Below are 27,314 nucleotides of genomic sequence, written 5' to 3'. Positions count from 1 at the left end.
TGAGATCATGACCTGAGCTGAAGTCGGGCGCCTAACCGACTGAGCCAGCCAGGCATCCCTTGACTACCCTATTTAAAACTCACAAGCATTTGGGGCACCTGGGTGGCTCAGTCATTTAAGTGACCGACTCTTGATTTTGGCTCAGGTTGTGATCTCATGTTTGTTCAAGTCCCACATTGGGCTTTTTGCTGACAGTGCAGAGCCAGCTTGGGATTCTTTCTCTCCCTCTCCCACATGTTCGTTCTCTCTCTCTCTCTCTCTCTCTCTCTCTCTCTCTCTCTCTTTCTCTCTCCTCTTTCTCAAAATAAATAAAACAAACAAACAAAAACCAAAACACAAACACTTCCCCCCAGTGTTCCTGAGCTGCTCTATTTTTTTGCATGGCTTTAATTACTGCCCAGTATACTATATATTTGGTCATTTATTATGTTCATTATTCTTTCCTTCCTAGGATTTATGATCCATGAGGACACGGATTTTATACTGTTCACTAATGTTTTTCTCCCAAATGCCAATATAGATTTTCATTTGTTTCAGATAGTTACTTCCTCCTTAGCCTAAGGAGTAGATTTTTTGTTCATAAGTTTGATTAATGGAAGTTTATTTCCCCACTGTGTATGACTTGAGCCAATAATGGTGTCAGAGCTCATGACCATCGCTATTCAGAAGAATGAAAGGGAGAAAATGGGTTCTTTTTTTTTTTTTTTTTTTCTGAGACCTCTTATTCCCTAGATATTCACAGGTAGAAATTCACCTATGTCAAACTGCAGACAAACTTGAAAGTAAATATTCTGCCTTAATTAATCTCTTAATTATTGTAGCCTAAGGGCCAACTGAGCAAATTAGTAATATTTAGCTTTGATTTCTCTACAGACTGAGGATAAAAAAGTTGTGCCTGCAGTTGAAAATTTTTAAAAAATAGGACATGTTGGTTAACATGTAACATTTAACATGTAATATTTCAAAAGAATTTTTGGAAAATGAGGGGAGTTTATGTTTTTTATTATAGAGGATGGTTAGCCTTTTAACTTTGTGGAAAAGAGGGTAGTAGGGCATAATCTCAAAGTGGCTTAGTGTTTAAGATGTCATTGACATGATACTTCAGAATCTGTTACGATTTGACCTCTGAACCCTTGTATAACTTTGTGTGTTAACGCATGTAATGTCCTGTCAGTTCTGCATTTTGTTTGGATTTTTAGTTTATTTTTGTTACAGTTAACATGTTAACCAAGATCATACAAATCAGGGTCATGCATTAAAATTTTAGTCTGTAAAGTACGAATCACATGTTTTGTTCTTTGTTATAGCAGCCTCACGTCAAAGCATGCGCAGAGTATCTCTGGAGGAAGTTCTGGAATTACTAGGAACAGGGTTTCTCCGTGGGAGTTCAGGATTTCTTCGAGCCAGTGGAGATATGCTGAAAGGAACCAGTTCAGTCAGTAGGGATGTTCGAGTTGGAGTTACTCAGGTTAGAGTCACATATCAGTTATCTACGTGTAATGCTCACTGGCCTCTCTAATAAGGATATTAGTATTTGCATATTCCAGGCATAAATGATACTGTGCAGGGTCATCACTTATGCTCTCATATTTATAAAATAGACATGGTAAGGCTACAACACTCTTTAAAAGCTACATTACAAGTAAGAGAACCGTAGTTACCTAAAAGCCAAGGAAATAGGCTATTACTCACAATGTGTCTTTAGTTCCTAATAGAAATTTTTATTTCCTTTGAAATACAAACAACCTTTGTTTGTTTCTAGGCCTTATGCTTTCACGTGTCTTGTAGTTTAACATGTTTTCCATTGTGCTTTTGTGTGCTTTTACATTTCAGATATAAGGTACACGTTAGGTATGTATCACTCAGTATGGGTAATATTGTATTTCCATTTTATGTGGTTTCAACTCCTAAGTAAAAATCATAGCGTATAATCTAAGTTAAACCTAGGAAAAGTATCTTAGAATAAAACAACACAGAGGTCTCTGAATTATCTTGTTTTCTAAATGCCTTTATGGTTCAAAGTGAATGTTTTTAATTCACATATGTTCTCATTGTTTTATACTGTATACAGATGTTAGAGTTTTTGAGAATGTAAGGTATCCCAGTATAATTGTAAACTGAGTATTTCTAAAAGAACAGATTACATAAGAAATCTACTGTCTTTGTATCTCTGGAGTAAGACCAGCCATTAACATTCATGCAAGTAAAGAGCAGTGATTCATCACTGTAAAGTTTCCTTTCACATTTCTGGACCTAAATTCCCTTAGAGTTAGGGTGTTGGAATATATTTAATTCTTACAATGTGTTCATGTTTGATTTGGCTTTTCTTGTGCAGAATCTTAAAGAGCTTGAATTTGTTCAGAGTTGCCAGAGGCACATCCTGCGTATTGGCTGGCTCTGCTCACTATCCTGCAACTTTGCACAGTCTGACCAAATTAAATGCAGCATAAATGAAATCCCAGTTGAAAGACTGTGTACTTCATATTTGGCTTAATAAACAAACAAAAAATGTGGAAAGAGTAAAAAGAAACAATAACTTATGTATGTTTAGTAGAAGAGAAAGTATTAATACAGAATTGAAATTATTTCATTTTGAAGATAAAACTCTTTTCTTTTTTAGGCTTATGTGGTATTTGTTTCAACACTAGGAGGAACATGGCTAGAGAAAAATTTTGCTGCCTTTCTTTCCCATATTCTAAGTCTTGTGTCACAGTCGCACCCTAAAGCCACCCAAACTCAGACTGACGCTGTCTGCGGTCGCCGTTGTGTTTCATTTATCCTCCGAGCTACTATAGGAGGCCTTCTTGGAGAAAAAGCTCAAATTGCTGCTGCCAAGGATATTTGCCAGGCTATCTGGAAGTTAAAGAAAGTTATGGGTATGGATCTACTACAACATTCTGTTTCAACAGCTCTAAAGGAATTGTCCTTTCAGAAAAGCTAGACTGGCTACATTAATACAAAAAACACTTTTGTAATAGAGGTCATTTGTTTTAGGGCAAAGTTGTCAATACATAGATGAGACATAAATTATCTCACTTGGTAAGACCTGTCATATATATGTTAAGTCTTAAAGGCTGGTGATAATAGTTCCTCAGAATTCATAGTCTTCCCCTAGAAGTTGATAAAAGTGTTTTGAAACAATCCATGTCAGTTCCTGTACTATTTTAAGTCCACTCTGTTTATCTCGTATACCAATAAAATTAGAATATTTTTTAGTTTTCCATGAATTCTCCCTTTCAGTGCGACTTGCTGTAAGAGTAATTAAGGGCTGATGGTCAGGTTGCTTGAACTAAATTGGTTATATTGGTTCATTTCTTTCTCAATTAATGCATGTCCCCATTTTAGTATTTCAGTTAACTGCCTTAGCGGTTTCATATATGAAGAGTGGAAGTATTAATTTTTACCTTTATATTTTGTGCTCCTAACACCCACCCCCTACAATATATTTTAATAAAACATTGATGCATAGTTAGTTCTTCTGCTTCTGTCAGATGCTGTGATGAGTGACAGTAATGTGGAGACCCGGCTTGGCTCCACAGATGTAACAGCCAGCCAGCATATGCTGGTGTGTGCTCTACAAGAACTTGGAAATCTCACATACAGTCTTGGCACCACAGCTGCACCTTTGCTGCAAGATTCAAGTTCAGGTACATGTTGTTTGTGACTCATCTGTGTACCTTGTGTTTACTTTTACTCTAGACAACTTTTTTCCAGGGAAGAGAGTCTCCCTCATATAGCTCATTTATTATAGATTCCATTATAGATTTGTTAGAGATGTTTTATGAAGTGTATATAATCAAAATTAAAAAAAATAAGTATATACTTCAGCTTTTTCTTTTATAATTAAAGGTTTTTCTCTAAGTCACCCCCTTAGTTTCCCTTTCTGGAGATATTTAAGATAACATGGAAAAAAGAAGCAAACCTCAATTCTTGTCTCTCATCTACAGTGAAAACTTGTATGATACAAGTAATTCACTTCCTCAAAGTTCCTTTCAAGCAGTCTCCATTTTCTTACTCTCTTGGAAAACTAATCACTTTGAGGGGCACCTGGGTGGCTCAGTTGGTTAAGCGTCCGACTTCAGCTCATGTCATGATCTTGTGGTTCATAAGTTTGAGCCCCGCATTGGGCTCTGTGCTGACAGCTCAGAGCCTGGAGCCTGCTTCAGATTCTATGTCTCCCTCTCTTTCTGCCCTCAACCCCACTAGTGTTCTGTCTCTCAAAAATGAATAAAAACGCCAAAAAAAATTTTTTTAAGAAAATTAATCACTTTGAGAGATAATTCACATACCAAAAAGTTCACCGTTTTGAAGTATCCAATTCAGTGGTTTTGGTATATTCACAGAGTTGTATAACTACCACCACTAATTTCTGAATGTTTTCATCACACTAAGAAGTCCTATACCCATTAGCAGTCCCTCCTCATTTCCCTTCCCCCAGCCCCTGATAATCACTAATCTACTTCCTATGTCTTTGGATTTGCCTATTCTGGACATTTCATATAAATGAAATCATAAGAATATGTGGTCTTTTATTTAATCATTTTTAAAACTCACTTTGGATGGCTTTTGTCCTTTGACTGTGATATGTTTTTCCTGCTGACTGAAGTTTACATTATGTTTAGTTTGTAAGCTCTTATCCCATATTATTGAAGTAGTAGTCACCGTGAATTGTTACATGTTTCAGTGAAGTTGTATGTTGAATTACAGCAAATACAGACTTTTATTCTTAACTAGTAGTGGTACTCCACTGTCTTCATAATTGGCTAGTAGACTACTGAGGACCTAGCAAAGCCTGTTTTATTTAACATTTTATTCTCAGGTAAGAGTGATATGGCATATAGGAAGTGTACTAATTATGTAGATAAATGTGCCAAAAGAGATTTTTTAAAAAGAGGAGGATGGAGCGTAATGTGACATTTCTTTTCAAGGTGTTTTTGTTATTTCTTGATAATTTTTATTCCAAGTACCAAATGAATAGTGATCTCAAGATCAAAAAGCAGAACATTGACTTATTTAGGAAATAAAATTTTTCTTTTGTGTTTTAATTTAACCCAGTTTTCATGAGACATATTAGTAGAAGTAATTCTTACAAATAAAAATTATAACTATGTTGTCTTTTTTCTATTCTGGTTTGACTTTTGATAAAGATAATATATTTTATATCCATGTGGCTGCTTATTCTTTTGACTTTTTTTTGGCTAAGTGAGTTTATCTGTAGAGCTAAGTCTTTTTTTCCTGTCCTTCCAGGTATTCTTGACAGTGTCATTTCAGTTATTGTGCATCCTAGCATTTCTGTTCGACTAGCGGCAGCTTGGTGTTTACACTGCATTGCTGTGGCATTACCTTCTTACCTAACACCTCTTTTAGACCGTTGCCTGGAACGGCTTACTGTACTTAAGTCTTCACCTGAAGCAGTGACTGGCTTTAGTTTTGCTGTGGCAGCTTTGTTGGGAGCAGTGAAACATTGTCCTTTAGGAATTCCTCATGGAAAGGGCAAGGTAATGGTTTCATTCTCCACATATGATAATGACATTGCCAGTTTTTGCTAAAAACATCATCGTCTTGTGTATCACCCAGTCAAAGCCATGTAGGACAAATTTCTGACCAGTCAGCTAACTTACTTAATTTTTAAATATTATCGAATAATTGCTGTGAAAAATGAAGGGATAGTAAAAAATATTTTACCCACTCTTAAACAGGAGTGCTTTCTGTGCTTTTTATTGGAAATATCTTCCTTTAGTAACAGAATTTGTTCCTGAAGGCTTTGTTTTGCTATATATTTAGCTCTGCCATAGAAGTGCATTTAAAATTGCATGTAAAAAATATCATAAAATAAAATCACATTGTAAAGGACAAATCTTAAACTTTTTAAAGTAATTTTGTGGATTATAGTATTATTGGTAATAGTATTTTAAAATTAGTATTTTGAAAATAGTTAATGTTCTTAGGAATCAAGATTTTCCATATTTAAAAAAAGAGAGTTGCAGCTGTAAAATCAAGGAAGTAAAAGCCCCCTATGTTAAATTTGAATGGAAAATATTACTGTTCCCTGATAATTTTTTTCTTTTCAAAAATACTTAAATCCTCACTCTGTCCAGTGACAGGACCTAAAAGCATTGACAACCTGGTAGCAAGGAAAACCCCCAGTGCTCAGATTATGGCTCAAAACCCATTTTAGCAAAAAGGAATCAGGGCTACATGAAGGAACGGCTTGTTCCAGATCCGGGGTAGGAAATGCACAATATAAACCTCAAATATCTTGTCATGCCAGAGAACAAGGAAGTCATCAAAGACTACTGTGTTCATTTTAATAGAATACAGAAGGTAACTTAAGGGCCTCCTGCTGACCAAAGATGGGATAATGTGTGCATCAAAATAAAAACAGTAACAGTGGTTTGAATAACTAGGAATTATAAGTTATCAGAGAATGTTGTTTGACCGTGAAAGCCTTTTTAATCTAGGCCTTACACACATATAAGTATTTTTTTAGAAATAAATCACCATTGTTCCTTGCTTTGTCACTGTCACTCTTATGTCATTATTAGTATTGTATTTGCCGTTTAGGCTTTACAAAAGAACATACCGTTACTTCAGAGGTTCTAAAACTATTTTGAGGATTGCCAGTACCATTTGAGTATGGTGATTGACAACTTTGGGAGGTGATATTCATTTAAATTCATTCTTTTATTATTTTAGTTATATTTGAAACTAACATATGTATCTTACTAAGCAAAGAATTGCCATTGCATGTATTTAATTACATTTAATATCCTCAGATTTTACTAGTTTAGGCAGAAAGGATTGGTTCATTCTTGTTCTTATTGAGTGTTACCCATTGGTTATATAGGCTGCAAGTAGTCCTAAGTTAGTAGTAAGTTGATTGGTTTGCTTTACTTATATTTTTATTCTTTTGGTTAGTTTTAAAATATACTAGCCTTCCTGTTTATAAAATTTATATGCCAGCTCATAATACTTGCTGCTTTTCTAGAGGTGTTTGGTAACAGAGATGTTTTCTCAGATAATAGATGCCTCAACGTTGGCCTTTGTACTATAAAAGTATGCATTATCCATAAATATGAAATATCTGGGTTTTCCTCCTTTGTTTTACAATACTGCCAATTTCATAGACTTTTAAAATAAAACATTTTTATGAATCCCACTCTACTGTGAAACTCACTTCAATGCGAGACTATTTTGAGTACTTTTAACCTCTGTAGTATATTGCCTCTGGAAAGATTTTCAGCCACTCAGATATCAAAATAGTATGCAAATTTTTAAAAAGACAGATGCCTATGATGAAACTTTTTCTGGTAATTACAGATTTAAGGTAATTGCTTAAAACTAAAATTAACTCAAATTCTATATACCTTAACTTGAACAGTTATACAATGTCATCATATGTGCTCTACAAAGAATTATAGGGTTGCTGTATACAACCTGATATGCCAGTATTTAACCTTAAAACTTAACAGTTTTTATAGTTTTCTCTATGATGTTGTCCTGTGGTATAGTCTACATGATTGACAGTACTTTTTCACTTTCATTTGTCATGTAAGGGTTAATTTTTCAAGAGATTGTTAGTTGCTGTCATTTGTCATTAACCTATAAATTGATATGCTTTTTTTTCCCCTTGTTCTTCTCCATGTAAATAGATTATTATGACATTAGCAGAGGATTTGCTGTGTTCAGCTGCTCAAAACAGTCGTCTTTCAGCCCAGCGCACACAGGCTGGATGGTTGTTGATTGCTGCTCTGATGACATTAGGTAATGACAGTCTTGTGGAAGGTTTACATAATTATGAAGTACTCTGTGTTTTCTGAATGTGAAGTATTGTATGATTTGAGGAGACTAATTTTTAATATATGCCAGAATTTAAGTATCTACACAAACATTTTTCTTCTGGCAGTCACCTTAGGAAGCCATATATTTATTCCATTCCTCAAAATGTTTTCAGATCTCCTTATTTGAAATTCTCTTCAAGACCAATTTATGAGCCTTGTTAGGATAAGTCAGTTCAGGCTTAACTCTGAATGACTCTGACTTTTCCAAAAATCATTCACATCCATCTTCAGGGGAAAAAAATTTCCACAATGTAAGTGTTGGCAAGAGACCATACCATAGCCTGTAAATCCAATTCTGTAATTGTTTTGAGAATTGGTAACACTAATAAGATAATTGAAGGGGATAGGGTTCATTATATTTATTAAAAATCAGCAAGTATTTTATGGTCATGACTTTTGTATTTGCATCCTATAACTTTGAAAATCAATTTTATTACTTTATTAAAGTTGCATTTTAAATCCCTCTTTTATAATATCATTTGTTGCCAAGATATAAAACTGGCTGGATTTAACCAATAAATCATTTTGACATCTCTGAAGTAATATGATCTAAAAGGAGCTTAAATTAGAGTACCTGGATAGCTCAGTCGGTTGTATCTGACTCTTGGTTTCAGGTCTGGTCATCATCTCATGGATTCATGAGTTTGAGCCATGTGTCAGGCTCTAAGCTCTCAGCATGGAGCTTGTTTGGGATTCTTTCTCTCTTTTTCTGTCTCTCAAAATAAATGAATAAACTTAAAAAAAAAAAAAGAATACTCCCCCCAAAAATTAAAAAATTAAATTAATTTTAAAAATTAATTAAAAAAATTAAAATAAGCAATCATAATTGAAGAACCATTTTAAATAATGTTCTTGATGATTAAAGAGATTTATTGGACTGTATCAGGGTTCAGCCTGTGGGCCAAATTTGACTTGCCCTGTGTTTTATACAGCCTGCGAGCTAAGAAGAGTGTTTACATTTTTAATGGTTAAAAAAAATATTTTGTGATCATGAGAATTACATGAAAGTCAGTTTTCAGTGTACATAAAGTTTTATTAGAGCGCAACCATTATCGTATATATTGTCTGTGGCCTTTAAGCACTACAGTAGCTGAAGTAAGTTATTGCCAGAGACTATGTGGTTTGCAAAGCCAAAAATGTTTACTGTCTAACCCATTACAGAAAATTAGGCCCCTGGCATAGGTCATCATTTCACCATGTGATGGGGATAATGTGGTCAAACTTTTATTTGCTTTTTACTGGGTGTTTCTTGCCTGCCATATTGATGATTTTGGTTAATTAAAGGAGAAAATAAACTACTTAATTAGTGCAATATTTCAATGAACAAAACTTTTCAGAACAAAGTAATTCCATTGGAAGATGACTACAAGAAATCCCTTCTCTTTTAAAGAGATTATTAGTATATCATATTTTACTGCATAATCATAGTCAACATACAAAAAAGGATTAAAATTTTAAATCGATATTGTTAATTACTGTGTTTTCTTGGGCTTTAATCTCTTGTTTTATGTATTATTATTTACCTTTATTATCAATTTTTAGAATATATTGCTAATAACCTAGCAGCTGTCAAAGGTGTCAGTGAGGTTTTTACTCTTAAGTATCATTATGAACTCATAGATTTTTATATATGTGTTTCAGTCCATTGCAGTCATATTCCTTTTGATCCTCAAATTGTCAGTGAAAGCCCCTTCAGGCTGGTTCATGTATCCTTTTGACATGAACCTGGTATTCTTTGATAACATGTTTACTTTTGGCATAACAAGATGTCCCAGCTTTTACATTACATTTTCTGCTCCAGGCTTGCAACCAGTCATTTTCCAAGGAGTGTTCATTCTTTTTTGTGGGAAATGGTTTGTAGACCATCTGAGTGCTTCATTAATTTTTGCCTTGAAGTTTTAACACCTTTTTTACATTTTCAGCATTTCCTTTACCATTAACAGTTTCCATCACTGTAAATATATTCACTATTCTGAACTAATATAAACTCAAATAGACCACATTCAAATCGGTTCCTCAGATGTAAACTACAGCATTTTTAAAACTTTTTTTGTTACACTTCCCACTTTATCTGATACCACCTGAAATAACTTGGATTCACCTGTAGACATCTACATGGCTTATAGATCTGTGAATGATAAAGTGTGTAGTTTTTGCTAGGTACATTATTCTTGGTGTGAATAAACTTACTCTTGTTTATGTATTCTCTTTGTAATTACTATGTACTCATTTTTATTAAGTTAATTCATATATGTCTCTGAAATGACATTGTGGGAAAGAGGCACTGTTCACTACTGAATTAGTGAGATATCTTAAGGATGTAATGACAAATATATATGAAACTTGTCAACTGTGGGTATTTTCAGTGACGCTACACTTTTTTTTTTTTTTTTCTGACTAAATTTTCCCTTCGGAATTTCCTCTTTTCTCACAGCCTAGTATATGTAGAATGTGTGTGTGTGCATATACATGTATTCACACACACAAACCTTATGGTTAACTTACTCTTAATGGCCTTATTCTGATTTCCTTTTTTATTACAATGCTTGGGGTTTTTTTTAGTACTACTTCATCAAAGAAGGTAATGAGCAAAGAGTAAAGAATTATGCTTGTTTTGAATTACGCTGTAGAAGTTAGCATATGGCTTCTTCCCAAAAAGGTCAGAAGAAAAATGAAGAAATTAATTCAATTTTAATCTACTATAAATCAAAAGCATAAAAAAAGATTGGCTTGCAGTTGCCCTGTCATTTTGCCTTTAGCTCATCTCTTCATATGCAAATTTTGAATGATAATTGCTTAATGTCAAACATCATATAAATAGTTATCATGAGTGAAACACTATTTGATATATAAGCTCATATAAGCCTTGGAAAGGGTCCAGTGAAATAAATGCAATTATTACTCCATTTATAGATGAGGAAATTGAGGCACAAAAGGGTTAACTTACCCAAGTTTACACAGCTAGTAAGTTGGATGGACCAGGGTATTAACCTGGTGGTTTTCTAGAGGCCATTGTTACTAGTTCTAGGTTATGTTGCCTTACTACAGAGGAAAAACATACAGTGCACAGCATGGGAATAATAAAAAAGGAATACTTATAAGATACTTTAAGATAACTTGTAATTTTAAAGAAAATAACTTTGGGAGAAAAGCTGTGAGTTTGTTTTTTTGTACTAACTAGTTTTTCTTTTTTCTTAATTTGACGCTATCAAGTGAGATGATATCATTGTACGTTACCTTTCATGACTGAGTTTATTTATGATCTCTCATTTCATAAATGTTACTGACCTGAAGTTTTTTTTGTTTTTTGTTTTTTGTTTTTTGTTTTTTTTTAAATTTTTTTTTTAACGTTTATTTATTTTTGAGACAGAGACAGAGCATGAACGGGGGAGGGGCAGAGAGAGAGGGAGACACAGAATCGGAAGCAGGCTCCAGGCTCCGAGCCATCAGCCCAGAGCCCGACACGGGGCTCGAACTCACGGACCGGACGTGAGATTGTGACCTGAGCCAAAGTCAGACGCTCAACCAACTGAGCCACCCAGGCGCCCCTGTTTTTTGTTTTTTTTTTTTTTAAGTCCTATCAGATATATCACATCTGATTTTTGGCCTGGAACAAGTTGCTTTCAAAAATTAGCATTACTGTCAGTATACACTGTTATTTGTTACCCAAACAGTAGTACCTTGGATTTACACGATACAGTACAGTTCTTCAAAGTACTGTGAAGTGTGCGCTATCATTTAGATATGACAAACCCTCGGAGACAAGTAATGTAGGTAGTGCTACCTTCATTTCATAGTTAAAAAACCAAATCTACAGGTCACAGCACTAGTAAAAGAGGTGACCATAGAGCCCATACTCTACTGTTCCTTGTTTCTTCTCTCTGTAATCCACAGTACTTTAGATAGCAATTCTTTCAGAAGTAGCACATTTATTGGAAACAGAAGTTAAGAAAAGGGGCAAATTGCAGTAGTGGATTAAAATACGTTTATTTGAAGAGAGAAGTTCCTGCTTATTAATTGAATTTAAAGATTAACGCTTTGGGTTTTTTTTATAAGTGACAAGTTAAATAAATTACAGGTCCTGCAGTTGTCAGTCATCACCTTGCTCGAGTTCTGCTGTTGTGGAAGTGTGTCTTTCCATTGTCTCCTAAAGATCTAGAAACAGAAAAGAGCAGAGGAGATTCATTTACATGGCAGGTAACCTTGGAAGGACGAGCTGGTGCGCTCTGTGGTAGGTCAAGTTTGGTTTGCTTTCTCGCTTTCCTTTGGCTTTTTCCCACTCTTTAACTTTTCATGTGTTTATATCTTTAATGGTGGAAATATCTACTTAGGATATTTTTGTAATTGTATATAATTAGTTAGTGATTATAACAAATGTACGATAAACCAAAGTTAGAGCTCTGATCCTTAGGGTAATGCATGTTTTCTTAGATGTAATCCAACTGAGAACTGTCAAGATTGCTTTGTCTTTAGTAGGCATTCATTCCTCTTTTTAGAAATACTAGGATTGGATTTAATTAAGTACAGTTTCCATTTAGTTTTTTGTGTATGAAAGTTGTACCCTCCCATAGTATATGAACCATTTAAAAATAGCATCTACCATGAATATTTGAACTAAGGAAGAAAGTATTTCTGGAAAGACATGGAAACATTGATTTTGGTTTTGTTTGTTTATTCATGGCATTTTTACCCTTAAAAAATGAAGACTGTTTTGAAATTCATCTTGAAACTCAGTCTAACTTTAAAATATTCATTTTATTCTACATATGAAGTAACTCCTTCTGAAAACTTGTGTTTCAGGTAACACCTATTAGAACCCAGCACTGTTGACTCAAATGTCATCATAGTTTTGCATAATTAGTGTAGAACTGGCAAACTTGAGGTTCTGAGCTAATTTAGCTCAGAAGCTGAGTAAACCCCAGGAAAGCAGCATTTTGTTAACTTGGTTTTTGGCCTCCTTCAGTGATTCTAGGAACTGTTTTGTTTGTTTGGTTTTTGTTTTTTGGCTTTTGGCTTTTTTTGTTTTTTGGGTTTTTTTCCAGCTTGATTAGAGGTAAAAGACCCTAGCTTCCTCTTTGTACTAGAGTTGCAAGAATTTTTTGTTTTTAGCACATTTCTTTATTCCTCTAATAAAAATTCAGAATACTGTACCATACTTGAATGCTTTTTTTCATGGTTCATTACACTCTGCCAAATAAAAATCTGTTCTATTTTTCAGCTGTCAAGAGTTTTGTTTCCCACTGTGGTGATCTCCTTACTGGGGAAGTAATTCAGCGTCTTCTTCCACCACTTCCTTGTGCTGTGGATTTGCTAACTCAGTAAGGATCTGCTATTTAGATATGATAAAATTTTTTAATAGCAGTCAGTTACTGTGGGATTGTGTTAATAGCTGTTTAGTACATTAATAAGGCCAAGTTTGAATGGTTGGTGAATGATTTTCCTTTTGCAGTGGAAGGCAAACATTTAGTTACGTGATTTTTTTTTTTTAGGCTAGGATCTTGAAAGAAAAATACATATTAAAAGGGAAGGAAAGTTACTTGGTGGATATTGTATCTTCCAAACAGTAAGATTTAACCAAGAAATTAAATATTAAGCCTGTTAACCTTTTCAGGTATGCATTTTATTGGTTTGTTAGTGCTATTCTGTGTTCATAAGAACCAGATGCTTGTTAATAGTTTTAGTTTTTTGTTGTTTTTATTTTTCATACATTCGACTTAAACATATAAGAAAACATAAAGAAAATCCAATATATGTCAAGAGCACTTGTAATTTCCAAATTAATATAATGTATAGTTTAAAGAAAGTTTTTCCAGAAAGTATTTAATGATATAAAATTTAGTGTATTACACAAAAATACATTTAAGGTCTGGCTTACAAAGCATAATAATAAAATGAACACTGTGAATCCAACACAACCTGAGGAAGGATTAGCAAATGTTTGCTGTAAAGGGCCAGATTATAAACATTATAGGCTTTGCAGGCCATACAGTCTCTGTTAGATCTACTCAACCCTGTTGTACTCAAGCTGTCATAGATAATCTATAAATGAGTGAATGTGGCTGTGTTCCAGTAAAACTTAATTTACAAAAACAGATGATGGGCCAGTGTTAGCTACCCTTAAACTGGAACATTAGCAATACTATTGAAGTTATCTGTGACTTCCTTTCTAACACCATTCTTTACTCTTTACTTTAGAGGTAATCACTGTCCTGAATTTTATAGTTGTCATTCCTTTGCATTTTCAGAAAGTATATCACATATATATATGCTTCCCTAAACAGTGTTTAGTTTAGTTTTGCTTGGTTTTGATCAGGCATATAGAATACTGTTTCTGAGACTTAACTTTTTTAACTCATCATGTTTCTCAACTTCGTCTATGAGTAAGTTCATTCATTTTTATTGTTATATAATATTTAATTGTGTGAGTATATAACTTATCCTAATTCTGTCAGTGAAATATCCAAATTACATATTTTCCAGAATTCTTGTATATTTATGCCAATAGTATATGCGAGTATCCTTTGCTCCAGTTCTTCACTAACATTTACTCAGACATCATTTCTAGCTTTCCAGTAGATATAAGTTGGTATCTCATTATGATTTTAATTTCTATATCTGGTTCCTAATTATTTGTCATTTTATATATTTATTATTCCTTAGTATGTCCCCTTCTAGGAAATCCGTATTCATGCATGTCTTTTATTTTTAGGTAAAATAGTTTTTTGATGAACAGACATTAACTGTCAGATTTATCAATCTTTTACTTTTTGGTTAGTACTTTCTGTCTTTTGGTTTAAAAAATCTTCAGATTTATAAAATTACTTTCTTATATTTCTAAAATATTTAAGGTTTTGTCTTTCACATTTCATTTAAGTCTTTAATCCATGTGGAATTGATTTTTGTGTTTGGAGTGAGGTAGGGATCCAATTTCATTTTACTTTTTTTTTTTTTTTTTAATTTTTTTTTTCAACGTTTATTAATTTTTTTTGGGACAGAGAGAGACAGAGCATGAATGGGGGAGGGGCAGAGAGAGAGGGAGACACAGAATCAGAAACAGGCTCCAGGCTCCGAGCCATCAGCCCAGAGCCTGACGCAGGGCTCGAACTCACGGACCGCGAGATCGTGACCTGGCTGAAGTCGGACGCTTAACCGACTGCGCCACCCAGCCGCCCCTTTACTTTTTAATATGGATAACAAATGGTCCCATTCTTTACTAAAGAATCCACACTAGCTCCAGCAGTTGCCATTCATCTGTCATGTATTGTATTCCTGTATACATGGTCTGTTTCCATGTTCTCTGTTTTGTTCCACTGGTATGTTTGCCCTTTTCTGGGCCAGTACCACATTATCTAGTAAATTTTAGTATCTGTTAAAGCAAGCTTGTTGGCCTTATTCATTTTTAGGCATAATTTGACCCTTCTTAACACTTCTGATGGTAGGCTGTTGAAATTTAATTGGAATTACATTGAGTCTATTGATAAATTTGAAGATAATTGGTATTTTTACAATAATCAAACACATTTCCTATTATTATTTTTTTTCAACGTTTATTTATTTTTGGGACAGAGAGAGACAGAGCATGAATGGGGGAGGGGCAGAGAGAGAGGGAGACACAGAATCGGAAACAGGCTCCAGGCTCCGAGACATCAGCCCAGAGCCGGACGCGGGGCTCGAACTCACGGACCGCGAGATCGTGACCTGGCTGAAGTCGGACGCTTAACCGACTGCGCCACCCAGGCGCCCCAACACATTTCCTATTATTGAGGTCCTCTACAAGTTATAATTTTTTTCTATGAAAGTTGTATATGTCTTTTTGCTTGTTTGTTTTCGTAAGTAAGTAAGTAAGCAAGCTCTACACCCAACGTGGGGCTTGAACTCACAACCCCAAGATCAACAGTCACATGTTCTAAAGCCAACCAGGCACCCCAAGAATTTTTTTAAAATAGTATTTTATTAGGTGATAAAATATAATAAGTTTTTTTGTTGCATAAATGATTGCTTCCTCTAAGTTAAAACATACAAACCCCTTTTGTTATTTTTCTTAAACAAATTGAGAAAGTACTTAGGTCTGTATATTTCCTCTACTTCACTAATTTACAAATAGTCTTTTTAAAAATTTATTCCCAGATACTTTATATTTTTCATTGCAGTTATCAATTAAGTATGTGGTAGTGGGAGAGTGTATGTATGTATAATTTCTTTATTGCTATTATATAAAAATGTAATTAAGATTATATCCAGCCACCTTGCTAAACTCTCCTGTATTAAACATTTATTTTTAGATTCTTCTGGATTTTTCCCTTTATAATACTTATTTATATTCTCTCCCCACATGTGTTAACTAGATTACTACCATTTAAAGCTAAATAAGGGGCAGTTGGGTGGCTCAGTCAGTGAAGTGTCTGACTCCTAGTATCAACTCAGGTCATGATCTGACAATTCATGAGTTCAAACCCCACATCAGGCTCTGCACTGGGTGGCTTGGAGCCTGCTGGAAATTCTCTCTGTCTGTCTGTCTGTCTGTCTGTCTCTCTCTCTCCCTCTCTCTCTTCCTCTCTCCCTCTCTCTCCCCTCCCTCCCCCTCTCCCTCCCCCTCTCCCTCACCCCCTCCCTTGTGTGTGCTCTCTCTCTCAAAATAAATAAATAAACTTAAAAAAAAAAAAAGGAAAAAAAGAAACATAAAAGGAGCACTTATGTTTACTAATAATATGTGTAGCTATTTTGCATTTATATGTCAGCCTGTTCGGTGTTTATATGTTGTATAACTTATGTACTTAAAATACACTTTTTCTTTTACTTTAAGGCTTTCTTCAGTGCTAAAAGCATATGGAAGTCCTTTGAAAACACCATCATTAGTTTATAGACAGAGGCTTTATGATTTATTGATTTTATTACCTCCTGAAACCTATGAAGGTATGTGCTTTAAACCAAAATGTTTTGTTTGTGGCCAGGACAGTGCCTGGAAAGTAATACCTGAATGAATGAATGAATGAATGAATGAATGAATGAATGATACGGCATTTATTTAGTGTCTTACTTCTAGGAGGTTTAGGGAGTTCAATCTTAGCCATTGTGTTCACCATTATATAGTAAATAATGTCTTACTTTCTTTTCTCCTCTGGGAAAAAAAGACCCTAGTTCCACTGTGTGGAAGAGAATGAGTCACAAAGATTGGTCTTGATTCTACTCTGGTCTTTGGTACAGAATATATAATGTAAGTCTATTAGACATTTGGCCATTCCTAGTTTCCTTCTATAGTGATTTTCTGCTGTACATATTATGTTGCACTATTCTATTCTTCACTCTGCCCAGATAGAAGTTTAATACTCAACTACCAAGGGACACCTGGGTGGCTCAGTGGTTAAGCATCCAACTTTGTCTTAGGTCATGAACTCGTGCTTTCCAAGTTTGAGCCCCAGATCCAGCTCGCTGCTGTCCGCACAGAGCCCACTTGTAGAAGACAGATTCTCTGTTTCCCTCTCTCTGTGCCCCTGCCCCACTTGTGCTCTCTCTCAAAAATAAACATTTACAAAAATACTGAACTACCAAGATATGATTGATTTTATAATGTTTAGGGTATAGGTTTTGCCTTTATTGGGTTCAAATACAACTTTAGATTACTGGCATACTATGATTCATAAAATAAACTTGCCCCTATTTTAAAATAGTCCTAAAAGCTTTCTTGTAAATCTAAAGCACAGTTTTAAGAAAATATATTGCTACTGCCAAATACTCAAGATGCTTGTTTTAAGAGTCTTAATAATTAAGTTGATTATGACTTTCAAATCTGTTTCCTGTAAAAATACTTCTATTGGCTTATATCCTTATTCTGCAAATAAATGCAGTATAATATATACCACATTAGTTCAAACTTAAAACTTGTAATTTCTGTTTTGGCCTTTATTATTATGTGAATGGTATTGTTCCCACTGCCTCTCTTCCTGGTTCACAAATGTACCTAGCAAAATATTTGATGATAAAGTAATCATTTAGTAAAAGAAGAACTGGAAAAAGATGGGTACATTGTCATTTCCCAAGGACTGTATCAAAAGAATCATTTCTGTAGGGCAGACACTGTGGTAGAGATTGTATATATTATTTACTTCATTTATCTTAGCATAATACAATGAGCTAGTTACATTTTCCTCATTAGACAGGAAAAGGTACAGCAAATTTATAAAAAAACCAACTCAAGAACATATATGCAGTAAATAATGGAATCACGATTATAGATATGCTTCATGCTGTGCTGTATACTGTTTATAAGTAACCTACAAAAGACTTAACAGTCAAGGCTTAATGATAAGTCTGTCTCATTGTGTGCTATCTCTTACTACATAAAAGTATTTACCTCCTAGATATCTAATAAAAGCCCTAGGGATAATTTCTATGTTCCATACCAGATAGTTGTCAACTTCTGGCAAAAGCAATTCCCTTTAGACATATCAATTTTACCATATTTTGGAGTTTAGTTTCAAACTACAGATGACAGAAATTGACTTATTTTTCAATCTTGATTAAATATCTATGAATACCAAGATATCAATTTAAGATCTGCAGTGTATCTTCTAATGATGATAATATAAGTCTGCCCTATAAGGACTTAAAGAGAAGAACAAAGTCTTGTGCTTTTTTTCTCAGAATTGGAGTTTGAGAATGCAGTCAGAATTCCTAAAGAAATAACAGATATACACATGTATAGATTTTAAATTAGTTACAGAGTGTTCACAGGAAGACAAAGTTGGAAATTACTCTAAACTTCTTGAAAAATAGAATCTGAATTTACCCTCTTTATCAGTTTCAAGTGTATCTATTTTTCTAACATGACTTAAAGAAGAAATTAGTTAATAGAAAAATGAAAATATGGTGGTATTAATAGTTTTGTTTCAACCAAAAATAGTAATTTGCCATTTCTTCGCTTTTTTCTATCTTTAAAACTATAGAAATAAAATTAAGAATTTTTTCCTTAAAGACTTTTTTTTTTAATGGTACTCTTTTTAATAGATATCTATTTAATAGATAAATGTGCATGGAGCATAACAATCAGAACTTTACCATTAAAATATCAATTGACACTTAAAATAATGGCTCATCATACAATAATAACCTATAGTAATTTCTAAATATTTAACACAAAAGGAAGTAGTAGTCTTTAAAGTATATATCTAATTATCTCAGAAAATATGGCAAGAAACAAAACAGAAGTTTATTGTGTTAAGATTTTATTTATTTTGAGAGACAGAGCATGAGCAGGGGAGGAGCTTAGAAAGAAAGGGGCAGAGAGAGAATCCCAAATAGACTGCACAGTTCCCAGTGTAGAGCTCCTAGGAACTGCGAGATCGTGACCTGAGCTGAGATCAAGAGCATTTGCTTAACCAACTGAGCCACCTGGTCACTCCACAAAACAGAAGCTTAAAGTTCTAATGATATCACTTGGTACAGTGGGTTGTCAGAAGGTAAGTTTACAAGACATAGTAGGAAATTGTTTTTGTTACATGGGACTTATTTAAGAATTTATATGACTTTTCTTTGTGGTTGTTCAGCAGATGCAGATTTTTCTCACGAGAGTGACTTAGTTTTCTGAGGCTTGTCTAGTAAAAATTGGGTTCTTAGTTTTTATTTCCTATTCAGTATTGTTATGAATCCCCTTTCAAGTATTTTAATATTCTCTACACTAGATATTGCTCCTCATTAGCGTCACAAAGTCAGTGATGTATGTCTATTAAAAAAGCATATCCGCATTTTAAAATGGAATCATCCTTGGGGTGCCTGGGTGGTTCAGTCGGTTAAGTGTCTGACTCTTGATCTCTACTCAGGTAATGATCTCATGGTTGTGAGATCGAGCCCCACATCTGTCTCTGTGCTGATAGCCCAGAGCCTGCTTGGGATTCTCTTGCATGCTCGCTCCCTCTCTCTCTCTCTCTCTCTCTCTCTCTCTCTCTCTGCCCCCTCCACAACTTTGTGCTGTCTCTCTCTCTCTTCAAAATAAATAAAAATAAACTTTGAAAAAAATATAAAAGAAAATGGAATCATCCTTAAGTGTACTTTGTTTAGGGACCTTTAGGTGAGCTGTCACTTTAAATGAGAAATGGAGGGGCCTGGCTGGCTCAGTCCATGGAGTGTGTGACTCTTGATCTCGTGATTCTAAGTTTGACTTTGATGTTTGGTGTAGAGATTACTTAAAAATAAAAAAATCTTTAAAAACATAAGTGAGAAATAGAGAAACTATTTATTTAGTTGTAAATATGTTTGAAATGGTAATTAGGTTAATGTGATAATGGACAAATTTATCAAAATGTACATATAAGAGAGACAACCATATACTCTCTCATGTCTTAGAGAAGATTGCAATGCCACCTGTGAACTAGGTTGACCCCCAAAACACAAATAAAATGAATCCTTTCTGGATTCAAGTTCCAAATTATTAATTTACAAAACAATACAGACAATATAGGAACAAATTAAGCTGCAGTGGAGGGGATAATCACAAAAACTCAGACTGTAGAAACTTGTTCAGAACAAATAACCTCATGTCCTTAACTTTCAGTGATACACAAGGAAATATTTATAGATGAAATGAAATCCTTTTACGATTTGCTTCAGAATAATATGAGAGGTGGTGAGATAGTAGATGGAGGTATAGGTGAAGCAAAATTGATCCAGCTGGTCAAGATGCTGAGGTGGTGGGGAGGGGTATCATAATACTATTATGTTTGCTTTTGTATATGTTTGAAATTTTCCATAATGAAAATGTGTCTAATGTTCATAAATTTTTTTTAGGCTGTGTTTTTTTTTTTAAACAAATGTAATTTATCTGCTTTTATATTCATCTTTTTTAATTCTATTTTTGTACTTCATGTCACTTTATTTAAAATGACGGTAGTATTTATTCAGCATCACAAGGTATATACACACATACTTTGAGATGTCTTTTCAGTGTGTATTCTTAGCCTTGTGACCAGTAACACATAGTTGAGCCATTTGTTTGTAGGGCATTTTTCAAGGATGATATACGTCATCTTTGGCTATGATAGATTAAAGTTGGCTGATGTGTAGATTAAAGTTCTGCTTGTTTTTTTTTTTTAACCCTGTACTCTAATTGGTTAACTGCTTTTACTAAATTGCTAATTGCTGATTTCTCTAACTCAACAGGAAACCTTTGTGCCATCCTCAAAGAGCTGGCTGCTGACTTGACTGCCTCTGATATACAGGTGGCAGCATCTGCATTTTTACTTCCACCCCTCTGTCATAGGGATGATCTTGTGATATTAAGTCCTTTGCTACAAGAAACTGACCATAGATTTATTGAAGAACAGGTATAGTGATTTTCCATTGACTCTTGGGTTGATTCATTCTGTGAACAGTCATTTTAATTTTATATATATATTTTTGTTTGTTTGTTTTTAGCTCCTGCTTGGTAATGGTATTGCTTGTGGAAGTTTGGAGTATGACCCTTATGCTATTTATGAGAAAGATGTATTGGGAGATTCAGTGCCTAAGCCCCTCCCTCCAGTACTATCAGTTATTAGCTCTGCAGTCAAGCTCTTTGGAGTTGTATGTGCTCATGTGGGAGAAGCTCAAAGGTAAACCATCTTTAGTAGTTCACTTATCCTGAATTAAATTGTTCACTTACCCTGAAATATAATATTTAAGAGTTGGTAATTGGTTCAGTGAATATGTAATAGAACTGGTGCGTAAGAAAAATATTGTCAGAAGTTCTCATTAGTATAAAAGATTTTTTTTAATGTTTGTGAGAGTCATGCATGTGCATGTACCCGTGACCAGGGGAGGGGCAGAGAGAGAAGGAGAGAGAGAGAGAGAGGGAGAGAGAGAGAGAGAGAGAGAGAGAGAGAGAGAGAGAGAGAGAGAGAGAGAATATCCTATACAGGTTCTGTGCTGCCAGAGCAGAGCGGGACACAGGGCTCAATACCATGAACTGTGAGATCATGACATGAGCCAAAATCAAGAGTCTGACATTTAACCACTGAGCCACCCAGGCACCCCACTATAAAAGATTTCTTACAGATGACAAGTAAAAGTGAGATCAAGGCTCTTGTTTAATAATTCACCTGGCTAATACCTAATAAGTGTTAAATCAATAAATTAAATTCAGTTAAACTGAAAACTGCTAAGCTCTGTTGTGATATAATACTTCACCGACAATACAAATGAAAATACAAATTAAAAAACTCATTGATACAAGAATTTTGATTTAGGGGCACTTGGGTGGCTCATTTGATTAAGTGTCTGACTCTTGGTTTTGGCTCGGTTCATGATCACATGGTTCATGAGATTGAGCCCTGCATGGTGCTATCTGCATGGAGCCTGTTTTGGATTCTTCCTCTCACTCTCTCTCTGCCCCTTCCCTGCTCATGTGTGCTCTCTCCCTCTCAAAAATAAATAAATAAACTTTAAAAGGTTTTTTTTATTTAAAAAAAATTAAAAAATTTTGATTTATGAGTTATTGTTACAAAAAAGAACACAGGTTTTCTGCTTAGATTAGGTCTCATAGGCTTTCTTACCTTGGAGGTTTTGTGGAGCCATTATAGTTTCGTGGATTTCAAAAATTAGATTAAAATTGATTAGTCTTCAGTTTGGTAGATTTCTGTCCACTCAAAGTAAACTTCAGTTTTGAAATATCACAGGCTAATAAATGGTTTCTTATTGAGAATGACAGTTTCTTTTGATAACTGAAGTAATACCTTTCATGGAAATCAAAAAACACTACTTGTATCTAGTATTCAGGAAATTCTGTGAGACACTAAATGTGATGTGAATGTCTCCTATAGGCTATGCTGTTTAACAATTTACAAATTAATAAGTATCCTCATTTATTCATATTCTCTCCGTCCTTCCCTTTGCTCTCTTTCTCTCTCCCTCTCTCCCTCACCCCACTGCCTCTCACCCTCTCTTTCTTCCTCTCTGCTTCTGGCATGCTAAACTAAAAATAATACATGTAACTAGATCATAGCTTTTGTATCATTTTTATCTAGTTATGTCTTCCAGAGAATACCAATTAGGTAGAGAATTTACTCTCTTTGACGAACATTAACAAAAATATTTGAATCTTATCAGCAACACATTTTTGGGTTTTGTTTGTTTTCTTTTTAAAGTAAGCTTTAGGTCCAACATGGGGCTTGAACTCATGACCCCAAGATCAAGAGTCACATGCTCTATAAACTATGTGACCCTGACAACACATTTTTGAAACAGGTCTTTAGATACTTTACTTTCAGGGGATTGAAAAGTGAATAAACTTTATGTTCAGTTTTAATAGTCTCATGTCATTTTATTGAAAATGATGGTGGTATTTCCTCAGTATCATAAGATAGACACACACACACACTTTGAGATGTCTTTCCAGAACTTAAATTTCAAAACATGGTGTTTTTCCCAAATTTATTTATAGCCAATAGCTCCCTGTGTATACTGTAACCATAAACTTACGGTATTTAGACAACTTATGACTAAATTAGAAATGAATGTCATAGCACTAAAAGATGAGAGGAAAATCACAGTAGTCTGGAATAAGCAAAGAATTGATAGAGAGGATGGGAGTTGAACTAGTCTGTAACTGTACTGTGTTATAGAGCGTACAATTTAAAATAATTAATTTGGGTTATTACAGTAGTAATTGCATTGATGAAACTTGTAGGTAAAATATTTAAATTAAGCATGTTCTTAAATGGCTCCACTAACTCTTTTTGATAGATCTAAGACAAAAAGTAAAAAAGAAAAGAATATACATCTTCCAAACTTTCCTTTTAAAAAATTGATTTTATAGGGTGCATGGTTACTTCCCACCAAGCTCAGTCACGTGGCTCAGTTAGTTAAGCATCTGGCTTTGGCCCATGTCATGATCTTGTGGTTCGTGAGTTCGAGCCCCACATCAGGCTCTGTGCTGACAGCTCAGAGCCTGGAGCCTGCTTCGGATTCTGTGTCTCCCTCTCTCTGCTCCTCCCCCCCCCCCCAAGAATAAATAAACATTTAAAAAAATTTTTAACAAAAGTAAAAAATTAATTATATTACTCTCAGAGAAGTTGTTTTTTGGGTTTTGGGTTTTTTTTTGTTGTTGTTTTTTTTTTAAGAGTTATTGCCCATTTGCAGTTTAGGAAAATGGCTTTTCACTTCTGTTTAAAATTTAATTAACTTTATACTAAGTTTCTTTAACCTCACCTGGACTAAAATAGTATATAGAATGAATATATATTTAATGAGGGGAGGTTTTGTTTAATAAAAATATTGAGACCTGGTAAAAGCAAAACATACTGTGTTTAGAGTCTAACTGAATAAAAATAGTAGGCAGGGTTGCCTGGGTGACTCAGTTGGTTAAGCATCCGACTTCAGCTCAGGTCATGATCTCACAGTTCATAAGTTTGAGCCCTGCATTAGGCTGTCTGCTGTCAGCACAGAGCCTGCTTCAGATCCTCTGTCTCCCTCTCTCTCTCTTCCTCTCTCTCTCTCTCTCAAAATAAATAAACATCAAAAAAAAAAAAAATAGTAGGCAGTACTTTGGAGATTTTTAAAGGAAGTGGTCTAGCAGGATCCCAGATACAAAAAGTGAGTCATAAGCATCCATTAACAGTCACCATTGGGTGTCATTAGAGGACCAGAGGAGAGAAACTACTTAAATAAGAAAGTTAAGTTTCTCATTTCCTGTTGTCCAGATATGACACTTGTTAAAAATGCGTACCCTTTTTTCTTTTGGCTGTATATTTACATTTCTAGAGAAAAAAAATGTTTTTAATCAAAGTACTATATTTGACAACCAACAGCTGAATATTTCAAAGCATTTTGTTGTCATTGAGGTTAGCTTTGTGTTTAAACAGCTTAAAAGAAATTCTTTTATAACAAGAGATTGCCCTAAGATTAGAAATACATTTTTCATATTTTATTTATGCACGTAGAAATTAAGTTGTCTTTAAGTCAGTTGCTTTTCTCTATTTTGACTATAGGATTTTAAAAGTAAGAAAACTTTGCATTGGTAATTTTAAATGACTAAAATGTTTAAATTTCTAGAGTGTTAAGATAATTTTATATAGAAAAAAACTGTGATTGTTCTTGTGCTTGTGTTGTTTGTAGTTACTTTCAAACATTTTGCACCTACATCCAAAGAATGAATTACTTAATTTACCTGAAGGTTGTTCTGACCTTGACAATACGTTGCAGTCATATGGACAACTTTTTAAATTGTAGATTCTGATTTAATAGTATGGTATGTGGGGCACCTGATGGCTCAGTCCCTTAAGCTTCTGACTCTTGGTTTCACTCAGGTCACAATCTCACGGTTCATTAAGATTGAGCCCTGCATCAGGGCTCTGTACTAACATTGTGGAGCCTGCTTGGCATTCTCTCTCTCTCTCTCTCTCTCTCTCTCTCTCTCTCTTTCTCTTTATATCACTCTCTTTTTCAAAATAAATAAAAATAATAGTATGGTATGCATATATGTTAGGTATTGAAAATTTAAAAACTCCTTAGGTGATTCTGACATGCAGCCAGGGTGAGAACCACTGCTATAAATGCTGTAAAATGTTATAGATTGTGAGTTGATGGAGAAAGAGAAAAAGCATAGTTCTGGTTCACAATACTAGAAATTTTCACCATAGACACCTTCCCTGAAAGCATATTAAATCATCATTTTCAGATGTTATGTCTTGCTGTTTAGTCAGTTGGTGGTGTATTTTTAATTTCTCTAGATCCAAAACTTTGTTTCACATCTAATTTCATTCCAAACTAATAATTGTATGTTATAATCAATACTACTTAAGCATATTAATTCAGTATTACTAAAAACAAGTCACCTCCATCTTCCTGAAGATTCAGAATGTTTTGTTGAGATCTCCATCAGCATTTGGGGATACAGGGTGGAGAAAAAATAGAGGGCTCTGGCAGTCCCCTGTACAGGTCAAATTTTATTACAATATAACAAAATTCTCAAGCTATAACCTTAGGTATTTTTACTAATTTCAGCATGATATAGTTCCATTGATAAAAGATGATGAGGATATGATCTAATAATGACATTTTAGGTTTTTAAATTTGTGAGTCTGACCATGTGGTTATCCTTATTTTCTTTGTTGTCTTGTTTACATAACCTCTCCATAGTCTTCTCTACAGGCAATTTAGACATAAATATGTTCTTGAAACAAAATGCCTTTAATATGGTCTTAAAACGCAGGCAGAAAAAGTTTTATATATAGTATATTTGTCATATTGTTTATAATGAAAATTAGAAGTAACCTAAATGTCCAAACTAGGAAATTGGTTAAATAAACTATTATATTGCCAGACTATATTTTACTAATAGGTGTTTAAAATTATTTCAATGTAATAGTTAACAAGATGGGAATGATGTTTGGGAGGAAAAAATATTTTAACAAAGTATACATTGTGATCCTAATTTTCTAAAAACGATACTCCTCTGTCTTTGTGGGGAAGACTAAAATATGCCAAAATGGTAACAGTGGCTCTTTCTACATGGTGGGATAAGGGATGAATTTCTTTTTCTTTCATTTGCCTTTGTCACTTTTTCAACCTTGAAATAAGGAAATATTTAAATAAATCAAGTACTTAAGGTTACTGTGGTTTTCCCAAAATATCTAGTGCTCTACTATGTTTATTACATTCTGTGAATTGATTTTATATATACTCCTTTCCCCAACTCATGAAATCCACAGACTCCTACCTTCCTTCCTTTTTTTCTAACTTCTTCCACAGTTGGATTTCTTAAAAGTACAGTGCCCATATCTATGCATTCTTTTTTAGTGCCATTTGGAGAACTTGACTTAGGCTTTGTTGCCTCCATAGAATGATAGACGGGCAGAGACAGAGGGAGACAGAGAATCTGAAGCAGGCTCCAGGCTCTGAGCTGTCAGCACAGAGCCCACTGTGAGGCTTGAACCACGAACTGTAAGATCGTGACCTGAACCGAAGTTAGATGCTTAACCAACTGAGCCACCCAGGTGCCCCAGAGGCAGTGTTTTTTTTTTGTTGTTGTTTGTTTGTTTTCATATTAAATATAATTTATTGTCAAATTGGTTTGCATACAACACCCAGTGCTCATCCCAACAGGTGCCCTCCTTAATGCCCATCACCCACTTTCCCCTCTTGCCCGCCTCCCATCAACACTCAGTTTGTTCTGTATTTAAGAGTCTCTTATGGTTTGCCTCCTTTCCTCTCTGTAACTTTTAGAAGCAATGTTTTTAAAACCTTGGAGATAATAGTGTAAAATTGGGGTGGTTTATTTTATGCTTACCTATCTTTAATCTCATCATAAGAATTTAAAAGCCCTGTGCTGCTTATATGTGGAATCTAAAAAACAAAATAAACAAATAGAACAAAACAGAAACACATTCATAAATACTGAGAACAGGAGCACCTGGGTGATTCAGTTAAGCATCCGACTCTTGATTTTGGCTCAAGTCATGATCTCTCGGTTTGTAGGATTGAGCCCCGCATCCTGCTTGGGTCTCT

At 34.4% G+C, this 27,314-nt stretch overlaps 1 protein-coding gene across 7 annotated transcripts in view; it reads left to right on the top strand.

The window, feature by feature from the left end:
- The window catches only part of HEATR5A (HEAT repeat containing 5A), a 122,398-nt gene that overhangs the window by 27,759 nt on the left and 67,325 nt on the right, over positions 1 to 27,314 (top strand). For 6 of the 7 annotated variants that reach the window (XM_011283176.4, XM_045059756.1, XM_019832903.3 and 3 more), the window contains 10 exons: positions 1,308 to 1,468; positions 2,621 to 2,876; positions 3,492 to 3,647; positions 5,248 to 5,498; positions 7,653 to 7,764; positions 11,920 to 12,072; positions 13,060 to 13,159; positions 16,645 to 16,754; positions 20,994 to 21,157; positions 21,249 to 21,424. In XM_011283176.4, the coding sequence (XP_011281478.1) occupies positions 1,308 to 1,468; positions 2,621 to 2,876; positions 3,492 to 3,647; positions 5,248 to 5,498; positions 7,653 to 7,764; positions 11,920 to 12,072; positions 13,060 to 13,159; positions 16,645 to 16,754; positions 20,994 to 21,157; positions 21,249 to 21,424 (1,639 nt within the window). The remainder of the gene's footprint in view (positions 1 to 1,307; positions 1,469 to 2,620; positions 2,877 to 3,491; positions 3,648 to 5,247; positions 5,499 to 7,652; positions 7,765 to 11,919; positions 12,073 to 13,059; positions 13,160 to 16,644; positions 16,755 to 20,993; positions 21,158 to 21,248; positions 21,425 to 27,314) is intronic. The other variant, XM_045059755.1, reaches the window with a different exon arrangement.

This window comes from Felis catus, chromosome B3 (genome assembly GCF_018350175.1).
Source record: "Felis catus isolate Fca126 chromosome B3, F.catus_Fca126_mat1.0, whole genome shotgun sequence".
Taxonomy (NCBI): Eukaryota; Metazoa; Chordata; class Mammalia; order Carnivora; family Felidae; genus Felis; species Felis catus.
Note: the sequence above shows the minus strand (reverse complement) of the source record. Positions and strands in the feature narration are given on the sequence as shown.